The sequence below is a fragment of the Falco rusticolus genome, chromosome 3 (genome assembly GCF_015220075.1).
Source record: "Falco rusticolus isolate bFalRus1 chromosome 3, bFalRus1.pri, whole genome shotgun sequence".
In the NCBI taxonomy this organism is placed as follows: Eukaryota; Metazoa; Chordata; class Aves; order Falconiformes; family Falconidae; genus Falco; species Falco rusticolus.
Window position 1 is genome coordinate 58,017,511 of NC_051189.1, and position 18,901 is coordinate 58,036,411.

At 41.8% G+C, this 18,901-nt stretch overlaps 1 protein-coding gene across 3 annotated transcripts in view; it reads right to left on the bottom strand.

Annotated features, from left to right (window-relative positions):
* Positions 1–18,901, bottom strand: part of DLGAP1 (DLG associated protein 1) — a 432,610-nt gene that overhangs the window by 101,255 nt on the left and 312,454 nt on the right. For all 3 annotated transcript variants that reach the window (XM_037381359.1, XM_037381360.1, XM_037381361.1), the window contains one exon: positions 651–828. In XM_037381359.1, the coding sequence (XP_037237256.1) occupies positions 651–828 (178 nt within the window). The remainder of the gene's footprint in view (positions 1–650; positions 829–18,901) is intronic.

Sequence of the window (18,901 nt, forward strand, 5' to 3'; positions counted from 1 at the left end):
CATGGTGGCCTTCACCTTTCTTTGAGTTTAGAATAAGCATGAAGGGGTCTTACAGGATTTCAGGGCAACAATATAGACAGACCTTTGCACCATATATATATATATACTGCAACATTTGTACTATACAGATAAAAAGTTCAGAGGCGCACAGGGTTAAGAATGCATACAATAGCATAAAGAAAGCTCTAAAATTTCTAATAAAATACAAATAAAATTGTGAAATACAAAATACTATGGACGTAATTTTCCTTCAGCATCTCACTCAGCATGTGAACTTTTTCTTTGGAGTCACTCTGAAAAAAATTGATTTGAGATACTAAGCACAAAGATGCTTAAGAGAACCCTGTTTAAAGACATTGTTGATGAGCACCTGCTTTCAGAAAAGAAAAATAAAAAATGAGACTGCTCCTTCAAAGAAATTGCATGTTGTGCCACTCATCCATTTGCAAAGGGGAGGTTATGGCATTATGAAGTGTTACACTCTCACAAACAAGACTGTGTGTGAACGCCCTTGCTTTATTAAGAATGTTATAAAAATCTGTGGTGTGATCTAATTTCACTTGAAGCAAAATCCAGTTTCTCCTATAGCAAGGGTTTGGTGTCCAGTGCGGCGGCTGCTCTCCAGGCTGCTGCAGGTACGTGTCACCCACCTGACTGATGGTGCTCATGGCTCTCATGTAGCTCTCATTGCGGGAGCGGAACTTGGGGGACGTCAGCAGCCCTGCGGGGTCCAGGCTGTCCAGGCTCCTGTTGATGGACACTTCGCTCACCGCCCTCAGGTAACTGTGGCTCCGGATCTGAAGCTTTGGGGAGTGTTCACTGGATATCCTGGGAGGTTTGAGGAGGGGAAAGAAAAAGAAATAAAAAAGATATTTCATCAGGTCCAAATGGCCTTACCAGGAGTGAGAATAACCAGGTGTTTTTCACTGGAACAGGAAGACTTGAACAAGTCATTATATACTCCTTGTATAGTTATAAAATAAGAATAATGCAAGTGCTTTTATTCAGATTACCCCATCCTTTTATTTGGTGGGTGGAAGAAAGAAGGAAAGAAAGGATTTTTTTTTTTTTTGGTGGGGGGTGTTTGTAAACTGTGCCTAAGCAGAACGGCAGAATAACTCCAATTTTATTTCTTGACAGCAGCATGGAAAAATTTTAGACTACTGACAGTGGCAGCAACCAGCTCCAGCAACCCCCCCCACTATGTGAGACTTTTGAAGTGACAACATTGAAATGACTTCACATGTTGGTTTTAAAAAAGCAAGTGGAGCCACTGTGGTGAGTACAAGGAAGAAAGCCTTGTGTCCTTACAGAGCTGAATGCAGGAACCACCACAGCCAGCTGGGAAGGGGGGTAAAGGAAGGAGAGGCTCAATAGTAAGGTTCGATGAATGACCCTAAACACATTAGCATCTTGAAATGCAGCTGGTAGGAATGGTAGGGTCTCTGTTCCCCTAGAGGGTTGTTTCCCTGAGGAAACCTGGTGTTGAACAGACCTGCTGATGCTGTGACTCTTGACACTCATGTATGTACCTGTATAACAGGGCTGCTTCTCCAGGAGCTTTCAAGGGTGTCTGGGCTGATAGAATCGGCAGATCATACACAACATGCACAATAAACTCGTAGTGTGTCTTAACCTAGGAAATCATTCCAAGAATTTGGGGCACCTGCTAAGGTTTGATGTGCTTTAAATTTTATTTTATTCCTGGCATAAGTTGCAAGTTGAGAAAGTGTAAGCTAGAGAAGTAGCTTTACATGACTTGATGTCAAACTCCAGGTTTAGAATCCACAGTTGTGTTTCTGAATTGATAACTTTCCCCATCTTTCCAACATGAGTGACAGACAAACAAACAATGAACTGCCCCCAGGTAATGTGCACAAATTGTATTACTCCTGCTCTATGTGCTTAAGAGTCAGATAGCAAAGGTTACAACATGTAGAAACAATCCTTCACCTACAAGATGTTTTATCCTCTGAAAATGCAGGCTAGGTGCTGTCTTCTCACATCCTTTAAAGATGTGACTCACAAGAAGTGATCCATGTCGTGCCTCTTATGCAATTATTTTGGGGACATTTCCTGTGGAACAATTAATCAGTGGATAAAGTACTGAAAGGGTGGTTCTTCAATATGTTTATTGAAATATCTTTAATATTCTCCAAGTATTAAAAAGCAATCAAATTAAAATATTAACTAAATTTTCCATTTAAAAATGTAAATCTCACATGGATGTTTGCAGTTATATGAAAGAATAATCTGTAACCTAATTACAGGCTTAATCTTGGTCCCCCAGTCTTTAGAAAGACATACACAGCTGACCTGAAAGAAGAGAATCCATTTTATGTCTAATTCCTCAAGCGTTTGCAGATATTTTGTATTCAAGTAGCTAATGATGGTAATTAGTATGAGCAATTTCCCAGTGGCATGCACAATTCTGGTAACTGTCAATGTATTTTAGGAGGACAATTCCATTGTGTAATTGCACACCTAAGTAGTTCAGAAACTGGGTCTGTTTCTGAACGGTACAATACCGTAATAAAATCTAGGCCATCTCTACAATACTGTATTCTCTGGCTGCTAATTACCTGCCTAATAAAAATACATAAACTTATGTTAATTATTCAATATTCCTGTCACAAGATCAAGATAAAGCCTTTGCTTGCCATTTTCACTACGCATATGGTGCAATACTCACAGCAGCCATATTCATATGCTTTGACTCCTTACGCCATTAATTCCACATGACAAAAGAAGGGTTTTAGACATCATAATTAGCTGTGTTCCAAACAACTCAAAAAAAGGAAGAGAAAGTAATGAGAAAATGACTGTTACTAATGGTTAGCTACAACATTTTGGTAACTAACACTAACCGTGGAACTCTTGGAAAAAAACCTTTTTGTCTATTATTGGATAAAACCCCAAAGAAATAAAAAAAAGATAAAACAGAATGAATAATTCAACAGACATAATTTTTCAAATGCATGAAAGCTACTTCACCATGCTGCAGATCTGTAAACGGATCAGCATTGCCTGAAAAGTATTTCTTAAATTAATTCAAAATGTATTTTATGAATGTTGTGAACAGTTTGCTGCCAATATGTGACATGCAAAATTCAAATATGCTTGATTAGCTGCCAGTTAGTCAAATACGTCACCTGGGGCTTGTCGCTGTTCACTGATTAGCTGAGCTCACAAGAAGACTGCAGCACATCACAAAATTCATCACACAGGTACTGCCAGACAGAAATTTGCAAGTGCTGAGGCAGGTGCCCTTTAAAGACTGGAACCAGTATAACAAGATGCAGGTACCCATAGCAGTACGATTCTGCTGTGACAGCCAGAGTACAGACCAGGTCAGATGCTCCAAGTGTCGTGGAAAGCCACCACAAAAGGTATAGAAATTAATTTTCTGTATGCATTAGTGTCGCATAATGTTTTCCCAACTCTGCTTGAAACAAGGGCATCCATCCATGAGAGTAAATGTTTCCCTGTCGTTTCAGATGTGGGTGGTCAGCACAGCTGCTTCCTTTTTCTTTTTGTTCCTGACTATACAACTGGCCAGTCTGGCACATATATAGAACCACATTTTACAGGTGGCCACTTATCTTAGCCTGTGCATACCTCCCATCTGTCGTATAAACCAGGCTAGGATACTGGCAGCTGTTGGAGGAGGTGGTTCCTTGCTCACTGATTGTTACAATCACTGTTTCACTAGATGTAGTGATGGGGGGGGTATGGGGGGAAAGAAAAAGGATTTAAAGCATAATCAAAGAAACATCTGAAGGTTTGCATTTGTAATGATTATCACTGCTTTTGTAGCTGTGTAATAAATTGTCACTATGTTCTGCAGTACACTTTAATGAACAGCTGAAATGCCACTGGAAATTCCATTTAGGAATAAATCTGACTATGTATGGCAGGGAAGATCTCAATGTCTAATTTATTTTCTCAAAGTTGCTGTTACCGGCAACCTGTAAATGAAGATGGTATTTTCCTCCTTACAGCTTCAACTCCATCTTCTATTTATCCTGTATTACCTAAACTTCTGTTTGCGCCATCATAATTTCCACAATTAAGTATGACAGACATGGGACTGAGACTTCGGGACAGCTCTTTGCCCCATAGAAAATGGGCTGTTAGCTGCAGTCACTGCATTGGATATACTAATTGGCAGGAGGAGGATGTGAATTATTAAAGGTCTTGAACAAGATCCTCAAGCATGCCACATCATTTCTGTGCTGCAGTGCCTGCTGCTGTGACATGGGACAAGGGCTGAAGGGCAGTTCTGAACTCAGTGCCAGAGCCCTTTCAGAGAGGCTTTTACACAGCTCGTCCTTACTGCTGTGGTAGAAGAGACATTTTGCCTGGCAGGCTTCTAGCCCCTTGTGGATACACGATGTGATGAGGTTGGCTGAAGCAGCGTCCGTGGAGCTTGCAGCATGCATGGGGAACCAGGCGTGCTTTGAGGCTGGGCTGTCCCCAAAGGCAGCATGCTGCACTTGCAAGCGGCAAGTCCCCAAACTGGCTGCACTGTCCTTTTCCCCCATAGTGTTGCCCTTGCCCCAGGCCTCACCCCAGAGGATGGGAGCACAGCCATAACAGCAACATGCTTTGGCAGTGCAAGGAGTGGGAGGAATAGCACTGCTAAACGTGCTTCTTAAGAACCACGGCAAGAGGCACCAGGAGAAGATGAGGGCTTTGGGTTTCTGCCACTCTTCTGGATGCTGTTGCAGGTGTCCCAAGGGGATTGACCAGAAAAGGAGCCAGCCCTGAGCTGAGGTGGGTGGAAATGGAGTCTGCTGAGTCTCGGTGGAGAAATAAAAGGCTCCCCTGGGTAAAGAAGTACCTCTGATCCACAGGGTGCCTGTGAAGGCAAAATGCTACTGAAAACCCATGAGGGGCTCTGAGGGGCAGAGCAGTGTCCATTTAAAGAGAAAATGTGTTTTAGTGAAGCATCTAAAACGGAAGATCGTGTAGCTGTGTAAAGGACATCTTTAAGCCACCTTTGCATATTGCCATTTGATTTCTGATCTGTACACATTTCAGGCATGCTGAGGCCAATCCTCCTTTTTTCATTCAAATATAGAAATGAAAATATTTTAAATGTGCACATTTAATCACCCCTACCATTGTTGCAACAAGCGTGTTAAAAAACACTTCTAACCCACTGTTACAGATGTGTTCGTATTTACACGGCTTTAATTCAGATGGAAACATTTTGTCCCTCATTTGCTTAATTGGCTATTTGCAGAGTGAGGAGCTGGTCAGTGCAGGTAAGCGTGCCAGGAGCTGGATTTGGCTGCTTGGCTCTGGCTTCCCTGGAAGCCTGAGGCAGAGGCAGGAAAGAGCGTTAGCCTAGCCTGCCTGAGATGGTGGTCCAGCATGAATGAAGAGGGAAGGAAAGCTATACACAATCTTTACATACTGCCTCGTCCTTTCTGACTTTTATGCTGGCCATAATTTAGTTCACTCAAATATATATTAAAGGGTTTAAAATACAGTGTTAGGAGATTAAAAGTGAAATAGCTTTGAATGTATTTCTGGAAGAGTTCCTTTGCCTTCAAAGTGTCTTTGAAATGCCAAGAGAAGGTAGACAACGGGGATTTACAAGAACGGGCAAGTTTAGTTTCAAGTATTTCCTTTTATTTTAGGAAAGCACAATGCAATCTGTTGTATATGTGCTCTTTATGAAAAACACTTTCATTTATTACATTTCATTTCTGAATGAAAAGAGGGAAAGCCAAGACTGACGATGGCTGTTTTTTTTCCCCTTTAGGCCAGACACAATATAAAAAAGTGCTACAATGAAAAGTAGCCCTAAGACTGTATTGCCTTCTCCAAGTTCAGCATTCAGATTCCTAGCACAAAGCACAGCATTGTGCCAGACGGGTACTGTGCTCTGGTAACAAAAAATGACAAAGCAGAACAAAGTGAAAATCCAGAAACATGTCCCGAATACTTCTGTAAACCAGTAGAGGAATGTGCTAAAATTTGCCTTCAAATAAGCAGAAGGCCCCCAACAACACAGCATGTGCAACCCAAACCCAAGAAAAAATAAACCTCTATTGCTAAGTATCCCAGCTCTCAGTTTTGTAGCCTACAATGGACAGCTCAGCTCCCTGGGGCTTAATTATCCCTGGCTGAATGCCCCACCTACGGCGTGGCTGATGGGCACATCCAACATACATTGCTGTGCTTAATTTTATTTGCATTTTAGTGTTGCTAGAAGGTAGAATAATCCAGCACAGTCTGACACAGGGCAAACACTGAAGGACATCAGAAAGGAACATGTACAGAACAAAGTCATTCAAGTGCATCTGTCTGAACCTGCTCATGATACGGGTCACCAGGCTAGGGTAATTTGATCATGTTGTCACCCATGTTCCGCTGCTTTTTCAGTGCAGCAAACACAAAGCTGTCATGCTACCAACAGAGACAAGGGCAGCCCATAGAGTTTTCAGCATTCTTCCCCCTCACCAGGGATTTTTCTGAGTTTTGAAGATCCCCTTTTCTGTTTTTGTTTATAATGAAGTGAACCTCCTCATGGGGACGTCCTTGAAGCAAAAAAAAAAAAAAAAAAAAAAAAAAGCCCAAACCCCAAAACGAACACCCCCTCAACCTCTCTTTATGTCCTTAGTATGTTGCTAAAGAGTCAAGCGTGAGAAAGAAAAGTCTAAAACATGGAGACAACTAGAAAAATCTCATCTGCTGAAGGGCAATTCAACGTTATCAGCACAAAATTGGCATTTGCTCCCTTTTGCTTTACAAAAGATTCTACTACCAGACTACCAATCCCTTTCACTGCATGGACCAGCACACCACAAAACTGCCTGGGACATGCCTGTGTGACAGGGTTTTCCACTTGGTGAGGAGTGGCAGAAATTGCAGTAAAGTGTATTTGTGTCTTTGCCTGATTTTTCAGATTCTGTTAGGGCTACACAGGAAAGCACTTTAAAATAAATGAATTCAGAAGTCCACAGTTTGGTGTCATGCAGACCTCTAACATGTTTATCTGTCTACCTCTAGCTGTTGTGGGTTTTTTGAATAAGCCCATGGTGTCCTGTCAGAGAGCTCCTGTTTGTTTGATAGAGGGCAGCAGGAACTGGATCAATGTTTTTTAGTAGCAAATCCTTCTAAAAAGCCCAGTCCCTTTTAAAACTCTCCACATCTGGCTACTGCTAGCTTCAGCATCAGACATGAAACCATTCATTTGTGATTTTATTACAAACCTGCTTTCATCCCGAAGGACAAGGAAGCTTTGGGTTGTTTTTTTTTGTTTTTCTTTTTCTTTGGGATGTGGAAGTGTTGAGATTGTGTGACCCTGTTTCAAGAGCAATCTTTAGTTGTTAAAATGTTATCAAAGCTGGCGACTGCACAAAAATTCAGATAGACATTATAACAAAGCTTCCTCTTTATCTTAAAGATCCTCTCAGATGCTGTGTACAATCGATAAAAAAAATAGGCTAATGAACTGAAGGAACATTTCCCTTGCCATAGACATGCTGTATCTTCTCCCTGCATTCTAGACACGGTAAAAGAACAGAGCACAGCATGGAAGGGGCACATGATGCCATATACAATCGAGTTGGTAAGAGAAGCAGATGGAAGATGGTGCAGACAGACATTATACAATTATCTTTAATCAGAAATCTGGTCTACATAGTGGTGCTGATTCCCATGTGGGTGTGTGCATGCATGGGGAATAATTGTACGTGCTCTTCTGTTCCACCCTGGAGAATGAAAACAGATGCTGAAATGTAGAAACGGTTCAATCCAGATGAACCAGATCAACCCAGTCATACCAGGGCAAGTCGTTTCTGTGTAAAAGCAGACATTTTTGTTTACACTAGAAGATAAAGCCATCCTTTCCCGTTACACTTAGCAGGCTAAGATATAACATTGTCAAGAACACCCAGCTTGAGAAGTGTGTCTTTCCTCTCAGAAGACCCTCTGAGGAAAGCTATGGGCCTTAATGTCGCCCCTATTGCCAATCGTACTAAGTATATGCTCAAACAGGTTTTTGGAGATCCTTGCTTATGGAAAAAATGTCTGAGCCTAGACCAAACACGAGATGCAAGGCTCTTGCCTTTTCAGCACGAGTCTCCTTTGGGCTGGCACTAATAATCTCAGGACCACGTGCTGCTCACCAGCAGAGAGATAGATTTAACTAAGCTGGAAAAGCTCTTGCCTCCTAACAGGTATAGTGCAAAGAACGAACAGTGCCTGAGGGCCTGAGCAGGTCAGTCGTGCCTGCAGCCCTGCCTGCAGCCCTTTGGCCCCTGCTGGCATAAGGATGAATCCTTTGCTGCTCTACCTGTTAAAGCCTTTCACCACTGCTTTGATGAATTCTCTCTTCGCTGGCACAAAAGTCAAACCTTCCTTCCTGCAGAAGACACTCCTTCAGCTCTCCTTGGTGAGGCCAGGCTTGCCCACCTGATCCCACATCACTTCATGTTCTTGGCTACTTCAGTGCCACCTCTCCCCACGAGTAAGACTCAAAAGTCATCCACAGTCAGCTCAGATGAAAGACTTATTTTAGTAATTCAAGCATTTCGGTCTGCCAGCCAGCCACCTGTGAGCACGTGTTTGAGGGTGAGCCCCCCGAGAAGGAGGGAAGGAGATGCCTCCAGGACTGCTCAGGCATAGCTTTTGGTGCTGGACACAGACCACTTCACTGCCACTTCCATGAGTGCTGCTATTATCACAAGTGAGTCAAATCACACTGTCATTTTCCTCCTCTCAGCTGTCCGGTAACATACTCAAACCATCCTCTTGCACACCTGTGGATCTGCACTTCCTCATGCATTCGTCAAATGGAGAAGTTTGAACGTCTTTGTATTAATAAGTTTATTCCTACTCTGAATACTTACAGACAGCTTTTTAAAAATTTATTTCTTTATTTTAACCCCAGGATATCTGGGATCAAGATATCCCATTGCAGTCCTTGTGTTATTCTACAAAAAAAATCAGTCTCCACAAGCTTGGCCCTCACCTGCTTAATTTAATTTTCAGGTCTCCCCGATTCCTACTTTAAAAGTTTGATTACTTCTGTCAGTGGGAAAACCCAAGAATTACATCTCTCTGCCAAACCGCAGGAGGAAAGCAGTTACTTTTCAGGAATGTCACCTGGCTGTGTGCTGAGCTGGCTGCACAGCCAGCCCTCCCTGCTTAGCACCGCGATTTATGCAGCAGCCCTGGCTTGCTCCAGGGAGTGGGAGGATAGTGCTCCAGCTCTGCTAAAAGGCATCTTCTGGGCAAAATTCCTGAAGCTGAAAGTCCTCCTGTGCTGCTCCAAGTTACAATATTGGGCAGTATTTACCTATGAATAATGTTTTCTAGGTAAATACTAAAAAACCTATTTCCTCTTGAATGTTACTGCTGTGTTTATTTAATAGCAATTTTTCCTGACAAATTGCAATGAGTTTTCAGTGTTCAGTGTCCTCAACTCCACATGGACCTGAAACTAGGTGATGGTTACCCACACACTGCATGGACATAAGCCTGCAGGCCCAGCCACGTGCCTGCTTCTGTACCACCTAGTTCCAAAAGACATTTCAAATATCCGGGCTAGATCTGTATAAACATCTCCTGGTGAGGAACACATCTTAGTTTTGCAAGTCAGCTTCATTACACCTTCGCATAAATACGCAGCCACCTGCATTTTCCATAAATGCATTTTACATATGCAGCATTTTTTCACCCCCTATTCAGTCTTCTGCCATTTCAAAAGTTTCAGTTACCTACTAAAAACAAATGGAAAAAGCAGATTCAACACCATCTGTACAGTTGTGCAACACAAACCAAACTACTGGAGAAACTCTGGAAAGGAAGTACATTTTAAAGCAACAAGGAGGCGAGGCTAGTAACTATGTTAACTCAGTTTTATGGAGAAGGGAAAAATCCCAAAGCCGACTGAGCTAAGGGACTGAGCTCACCTTCTTACATCTCTGATTAACAGCGCTACCTCCAAATGAATGACTGAGAAAGCAAGATTCAACACAGGGCAAAGCATGCTACCTGGCAATTACAATGATACGTCACCCATTGTGGGCACGCTTTATTTCCTGATACCACCAGCAAATTGTTGACCTGGACTGTAATATGCACTGGTGGTGACTGTGGATTTTCTCTCCTCATGCCTCTTGATGGGTTCATTTTGAAAAATCATATGCATACTCTTACTAAGCGGCTATTTCAGTATCCTCTGTTTTAGCTGGTTTGTACTTGAAGGACGCTAAGCGGTTTAAAATGCCTGAAGAGAAGACTGCTTTTTCTTTTTTTCTAAACAAGTACTTCTATCTTACTACATTTTGCTTCTCTGCAGACACCTGTGAGAATCCAGCTACTCCTGAAAGTGCAGGGGTTGAGAGGGGGTTGATAAGACAGAGCAGTGACCTACTGGATAACTCTACAGGCAGTTTCTTGAGCTGTGTCTGGATAAGTATAGCTTGGAGCTCAGATATGACTTGCAGCTGTCTCTTCCTGATAAAAAAGCAAAGGCTCTGGGGGAAACTGTTCAACTGGGAGTTACCACTAAGATAAAACCCTGCATCTTCTTCTGTCATACCAAAGCTGGAAATAATAACTTGTATTCCATATTTTTATTTAAAGTACTGTCTAGAATATAAGTAAATTAAAAAATAATGATGTGCAGTAGGGTTTCTAGCAAATTCTCTGCTGATTCTCTGGGCAACAGTGTGCTGCTCTGGGGGATTTTCCCTTTTATCACTGATCTTGCACAGCAAAAGTGATACCCCAGGAGCAGGGAGACTTTCCTTCCATGTAACTTTACCAGAGCTATTCCTCAGAAAAAAGGAGCTGCTACCACTTTTCCTTCAGGTGCGTTTACATCAAAAGAAATCCAACAAAACAAACCCAGTTCATTCTAAAAACTCAGTTATCCATGTGTATCTTATAATTCTATCTCTCCATTCCGAAGTCTTTCTGGTTTTGTTTTGCAGTGATTACAAAAAGACTTTTCTGCTGTATAGAGATACAACATGAAGTGATAACCTGTTATTTCAGGTGTATATATTAAACAGATAAATAAATAAATAAATAAATAATAAAAAAATATAGATAGTGGTCTGGACAAGTTGGCATGTCAATGCTTTTATAAACAGGCCCAAAGCATACCTCAAGGTGGGAGCCTGCAGTTGATTTCTATTAATAAAACTTTTCTGATAAATACAAGTTTGCTCAAAAGATATAAAATTATGCTTAAGACACATTATTAGATTTTTTTCTTCTTTTTTAAAAAACAGATGCCTTCTGTGTTATAGGCTATTGTTGGGCCAAACTTGTACAGAATGAATCCTGATAAAGCAGAGCTATCTGTATTTTGGAGTATGAAAGAACAAAGGAAAAAAATGTCTCAAGAAACCTGCAAAATAATGCAAAATCCTGCTGGGAACTGAAAAGGAACTTTTTTTCCCCAATTGTTTAAAGTAGTTATCTTTTGATCACATGAAACACATACACCCTGAAACATTTATTTGGGTCTGGGAATAAAGAAATGGACAACAAGTTATCATGCCATTCATCATGCTGTTAGTGTCAAGTGCAATGATTCAGATGAAGACAATGAGAACATAAAAAATATTTCTGAAGAGTGGATGTTCTTCAGGGTTGAGAATTTTCAAAGGGGTTGTACACCTCATTTCAAAGGAAGAAAGCCTGTCCTGGTTTCAGCTGGGATAAAGTTAATTTTCTTCTTTGTAGTTAGTGCAGTGCTGTGTTTTGGTTATGATGTGAGAACAACGTTGATAGCACACTGGTGTTTTTAGTTATTGCTGGGTGATGTTTATACTAAATCAAGGACTTTTTGGTTTCTTGGGCCCTGCCAGCGAGAGGGCTGGAGGAACATGGGAAACTGCAGGGGGACACAGCCAGGACAGGTGACTCAAACTAGCCAGAGACATTCCATACCATATGACATCATCTTGAGTATATAAGCTGGGGGAAGAAGAAGGAAGGTGGGGATATTTGGCATTATGGCATTTGTCCTCCCGAGTAACTGTTACATGTGATGGAGCCCGGCTTTCCTGGGGATGGCTGAGCACCTGCCTGCCCATGGGAAATGGTGAATGAATTCCTTGCTTTGCTTTGCTCGCATGCGTAGCTTTTAGCTTTACCTATTAAATTGTTGTTATCTCAGCCCCTGAGTTTTACATTCCTTTCTGATTCTCCTTCCCATCCCTCTGGGTGAGGGGGAGTGAGCAAGTGGCTGCGTGGTGCTTGGTTACCAGTTGGGGTTAAACTACAACAAAGCCTTAACCCCTGCAAAAGTCAGCTGGCTTTAAGTATTTCCAAATATTTACTTGAATTTAATTATCATACTTAGAATTAAAATATGCGGTTTACTGAATTGGTACACTGCTCTTTTCAAATGAAAAATTAAAGCAAAAAAAAAATCCAGCAAGTTCAGATGACAAGTAGAAAAAATGCCCAAATATCTGTGTTTGCACAGGGAAAGGAACAAAGCTAGTTCCTTACAGAGGACTGACTAGTAGTGTGCTCTCTATCCCATATAAATCACAAAACAACCTACTACTTATGAATGAGTTAAGAAACCTCCCTTTCCGTTTCAGAACACAATAGTAGGATACGTGGTCAAGCTGAAGATGGCCTTCTGTCCTGCTCAGAAGATGAAAACACCTGGATATCTGTGCTTTTGTTTAAAACACCATAGCAGAGAGGGAAAAAAAAGGAAAAAGAAACTGTAAATTTTTCTGGATAAATAACTTCTACCTGGCATTTAAAACCACAGGCAACAGACTGTGACTCATGGGTTCGGATTTCAGTGTTGACAGAAATTTGCTGTGTGACCTGGAGGAGAAGTCATACAAATTCTCACAACCAGAAAACAGGTATGTTAATACTTCCCTACAGCACCTCTCAAGTGGCTTTGTGATGCTGAATTAAAGTTAGCAGACATGACTGAGGTTTTTCGATGGAAGAGATTAGTGGCACCATGTTTTTTATTATATTTCTGGAGGCAAAGGTGACAGAATGATTGAAATAATAAACTTCAGCCCCAGAGACAGATATTGTACATGAAGCGGAACAGCTGGTTAATAAAGAGTAAAGAATGTTTGGTGTGATGGTCAAAAAGTACTTTAGAAGAAATGCATTTTTCTATTAAAACTATTATTGGCTGTGGATGATGATTTATGGTATCATCTCAAGCCAATGGTTTTGCTGAGGTAAGACAGAACTCTTTCAAAAGATCTCCAGCATCATAAAACTTCAGTGAGCTATGGAGAAGTTTAATGCCTAAAATGTCAATTTTAAGCAAAGTGTAGTGAAACCTATGTTATGTTCTCAAGTCTCACAACTCTTATGAGTGGGCTGCAATTTTACTCATGAAGTAACACAATTTAATCACGTTGCGTGAGTAAGCATCCTCTTCCTTAGATGACCCCTTCCTTAAAAGGCTGTTGTACTTATAGCGGCTATTTTTACTGCTCAGTTTTTTAGTCACCTTGATTAAGAAAACAGACACATTATGATAAGATATTAATCCATATGTTATTGTCAGGAGCAACAGGGCAGAGACCTGTCTGACGACGTTTGAACACCAGCATGTCTTTGCCTGCAGGTGGGATGTGTAGGGCTGCCTTCGAAGGTCTGCGCAGGGTCCTGACAATAAGATACGGATGTGCCAGGTAAGGGCCAATTGTCAACCCACCACACTTTGTCCTTCTGACTAAGTAGATTGGGGACACTGCTAGGGAAAATTAAGCCAGACATTCCAGCTCTGCAACACCTTTACATTTTCTTGAACTCCTCACAAAGGGATGTGTTCTGTCTCTTTCAATGACATGAACATGCCTGAGCTACCCACTGGCGTATGGGCATGCACCGACACATCCAGGCAGACGGGGGAAGCACGAATGTCCTGCTCACTGTCCAAACACAGTTCCCAGTATTTCACCATGACTAGACAAACTAAGCCACCTCGAATTCATAACTTTTTCTGTTTAGCATACATCAGAGATCAGCTATGATAATTACCTGGATTTGGTGTAATATACCGTGTGGAATCACAGAATGCAACAGAGGCAGGGTGGCATTCTTTATGTGACTGCTACTGTGAAACATGTAATATAATGTACAGAAGGGACCGGGAAAGCTTGAGAAAACTGTACAGATGTGGACTTGAAAAACTGAAAGCCTGGTCATGTAACACAGTGACGGATATGTACACAGAGGCACCATGGATTACCAAGCAGGCAGGGAGCTGGAGGATGCTAGTGTGGAAAAAGTAAGTTCCCAGTAGCTAAACTAATGGGGTAATTCCTCGAGATGTTAATAAAGAGCTCCATATAGTCCAACTGGAGCCAGCCAGCCACTAGAGGGAGGAACAATCTAGTGCTGCCAATGATTGCTGTTCATTAGGCTTCTGCAATGCTTTACGTTTTCCTTAAAGCTCATCTTACGAGCCTTGCAAAATCTTTCCAGTTAAAGGAAAAAATCCTCGAGTTTTCACAGTTGGTGAAGAAAGCACACAAACACAGAGTTCAAGGACTCAAGAAACAAAACATAAAAAAGATGGTGCACATCTATTATATCTTAGAATATATTCTGATTTTTACAGCGTTTGTGGACCTGATTTGCAATTAATTAGGATTCATTGGGTAATTTGCTTTCATAACATTCAGCACATCATTACAAAAATGGTAGGATTTAAAGCTTTTTTATGTGTTTTTCATGAGTGAAAGTATTTTTCTTGGTGATTAGAAAGGGCAGGTCAGCACTGGGTCTGGAAAAAGAGTTTTCCTTCTGTACAGAAACTCACAACTTACTAAACACATTAACTTCCATATTTGTTAAGAATAAAGCTATTTGAAAGTAGAAACCAAAGAGAAGCCCAACACAATAATACACTCTCTATGGCTGTATTACCAGTCTTGCTCCTTTCACTACAGTAACTATGCTAAATATCCATCTATAGCAGGAAGAAAGCAATTTGGATATGTGAAGGCAGGTTTTTGTGTGTACAGCAATTCACTCACTACTCACTAACAGTAACTAACTAACAGATACTCAGTAACAGGAAAACGCTAAATAAAATTAGAAAGCTGTTTGTATCTGAAGATAAGCAAGTAATTAATTAGATAGGTAACTGCTAGATGTTTAGCAGGTCAAATCTTAAGAGTTTTGCTGAAGGTCTATTGACGGGAAAGTCTGAGTTATGTTTTTTCCCTCAGTTTAGGCAAATTCTGCATAAATTAACAGGCCCAGTCCTGCTCTGTCAAACAGGAAAAAACCAAACTTAAACTCAGCAGAAGGAAACGGATCAATATCCTTCATAAAAAGATTGTAGAAAGCTCATGGATAATATCTGTTGTGAGTGCACTAAGAGCTTGGAACATAGGTAGAAAAACACTCCTCCACTTGTTCTTGTGGGTTTTGCTGTCCCCAGCAGCACCGTGCTCTTAGCGGGTGATTAGGCTGCCATCCGTGCGGCTGTCTGCCCCCTCCAGAGAAGAGAAATCAGGAGACAGTAACAGGAGACAAATGTTTCTCCAAGCCTTCCAAATGGCTTTTAACCAAGAAAATTCACGTTTTCCAGGAACAGGCTTGCACAGAGCGTACAGTGGGAACCCCCTCCACTCAAACCAGGCTGTGATCTTCAACGTGTGTGGTGTGCTTGCTTCTCTGTGTAGCACACACCATGGCAGCTCAGGCTCTGAGATATATTAAAAGATTTTTCCCTAGCTATGAAGGCCTTCCCTATGGGCAGTAAAAAACCCAAACCAACCAACAACCAAAACATTTTAAGATTCCCTTCTGCTATAGTGTGAAGGGTAAGAAATACAAAGAAAATTTATAGAGAAGTGAGTGGGAAGCTGTGCGTTAGTGTACATAGGCAGGACGTAGAGGGAAGAGGAGAGGTAGGACTAGCTGAGGGGAAGGATGCCTATCTATCATTTACCCCCTGTGAAAGTATCTGAACCACCTCTAGGACACATGTTAGGAATGGGTGTGGGCTGCATGGTGGTAAGAGAGGGGGAGATGTGTCAACTTATGAGATCGTACCTATGCGTTTCAACAGACTCAGCAAAATGCAACATGAGTTATTGCTACTCCTAGGAATCACATGCTCCTCCTTTGGGCTTTCATACTTCATGGGGAGAGCAAATACGTACAGCAGGTGGAAAAAGCGAGGAGAGCATCCTGGAAGCAGGATGCACGTGGGAAGCACGGTTGAGAAGAATTGACCCTTCTGTCCCTGGATGAGGTCTCTCCAGCCTCTGCAGCTGCAGAATGCAGTACAGGATACCGTACTGTACAGTACAGGGAAGTACAAGGACGACTTAACTTCTTCCCCATGCTGTGCCTCGCTGCTCACGCAGTGCGGTGCGGCTCTTCCCAGGCATCTCCATGAGCACAAGGAAATGCTGCCACCAACCTTGCTTCAGGAGTGCAGAAAGGAGTGAAGAGCAAGGGGGCAATGACTAACAATGACTGTACTAGCATTTCTGCTGCCTCTTTAGAAGGCTACTTAATTGCTGCACTAACTGTAATGAAACAATGCTTGTGACATTCCGATGTGCAGGAGGTGAGTCTTATTATCCCTTTCTACCCAGAGCTGGAGGCTCATTGATACCCACTGCTGGGAAGAGGCCAGGCAGGGAGCAGCAGTGGTGGGGCGCCTGGCACTCCTTCCCTGGCCTCTGCTCCCAAGGCCACATCCTACCTGCCGTGGGGGTGCAGCATGTAGATGTAGGGGCCAGAGTCTCCCACCACCCTGCTCCCCTCTGGCAGAAAAATGGGCACCACACTTGGGAGTTTTGCAATTTCTGTCCTTCATTTTAATTGCTGAACTGATCCTCCCTTTCCCTGTGGGAACAAGGCAAGCCAGGCACTAGTTCCAGGTGCACCCTTCATGCTCTTTTTAGACCTGAGAAACACCGAGCAGCCAAATCATACCTTAGAGTGCTCCTGAACTATAATTAACCTTAGTGTATCATTTTATGAAAGAGAAAGCTGTTAGATTTGCCTGAATTCAAAAGAACTTGAGAGAACAGTGGCAAGAAAATGTTTTTAACAAGCAGCTTGATTAATTCATGGCAGAGGTTATCATCCCATTGTGTTGGGTAGGAGGCTGGCATTTAAAACTTCGTGTCTACTTTGTCAGGGGGGAGAAAAAACTTCCATAGCTCAGATTTTAAACGTTACGCTTGAGACTTGTAAACAACCCACTGCAGAATCCAGTACTGAGGACCCAGATCCCAGTTGCACAGTATTCCCAAGGACTTTCAGAGAAACAGCCGACAACTATTTTTCTGTGCCTTATTCAAATGAAGTCTCATACCTTAGGGAAAAAAGCCCAGTGTTGATTTTGAGTTACAGCGCATACCTCCCCATGGAGCGAGACGCCCTCCCAGAAGGGTATCTCAGGCCTGTACTGGGAGCAGTGGGTAGCCCAGGGAGCAGGGCAGGGGATTTCCATTCATCTCAGGTCTAACCTGGATCAGATCTAAACTTCCCACTGTGGCTGACTTCAGTGCTGTTAATGAAAGAAACACCTAGGGAGTAATTGTGAAATATAAGATAGTACAACAAAACCTGTAAGATTAAACTCAGAAGCAAGATTTTACCTGATTTTGGCTACAAAAAAGACTATTTCTATTTTTTCTTTCTAGAAATACAAATATTCTATTTATGAGATGGGATTAGATAAAAAAAAAAAATTTATAATTGAAAATATTGTAAAACAGACTTGCAAATAAGCATCAGGAAGTCCTAAAATCACTGTTTTAAGTATTATTTTACATGTCAATTTTATTTCACCCTCTTCTTTAAAAATATTTCTTCAAAATAAAGGTTCTTCCTCTATATATAATTTTTTATTGTCTATTATGTACATCATTTAAAGGTGGTACATACAACACATAATCTGAAAACATATTCGAAAGATGAAGAATCTCTACAACATCAACAGCAAACTACAGCTCTGTTTTTAGAGACAGCTGTTCAGGTGATTCACTGTTTGCATGAACTTCAAATGATTTATTTTATTATTCTTTGGGCTGTTGCCCTTAAGGGAGCTAGTTACATTAAATAACAAGCTACCATTATATGGACACACTGATTCGGAGAACAGGGGAAGGGAATATAGTCATAACACGCAATTTCAATAGAAAACGAGGGCTTGTCAACCTTCTGCCAGAGGCAAAACACTTGGCCAGATACCGCAGTCATCACAGAGATGTAACGGAATAGATTAACTTCTCTGGAGAAGGGACAATTAAAGCTGATAGGAAAAAGCCTCCTTGGTGTTCACGTGTGTTTGCAGAGCAATCCATGCACAAGGGCTGCCTGACCGCTGGTTGGTGGCCAGAGCACCTGGGCTGCCATGCTGTGGTTGCGAGCCGCTGTGGCAGCTTCTGCCTGGAGAACTGGAGCAGTGAGCAAACCCAGTTGCCCAGGAAAGCACTCCAAAGACAGCTTGAAGCGTGGCTGAGTGCATCTAACTACTACGACGTATATGGGGGCAGCAATGGAGCACCAAAATGAAGGCAGGCACAGCCATTTTCCAACACAAGCTGCATGCCTCCCCGGTGAGAAAAGGATGCAAAGAGAAGGATCCATGAGTGCTAGCAATGGACCAGCTCTACTCAGGACTAGAAACTGTGGGATAAAAGAACTGTGAAAGACTCACAAGGATGATATTAGTAACAGGACTAGTGAAAAAGGTTAGTAATTAAATCACCGCTGATGAAAATCTTAGCAGGAGAGTGTATTAGGATCAGGGCTACAATAAATGAAAGCTGAAGAGAGTGCTACACGGTTATTATTTTCAAAGGTGTGAAATTCATTTAAAAAGAAAATAAAATAAGCAGTGGGGAGGTGGAAATATGGAAGTAGTTGATAGCCAGAAGGTCATTCTGTC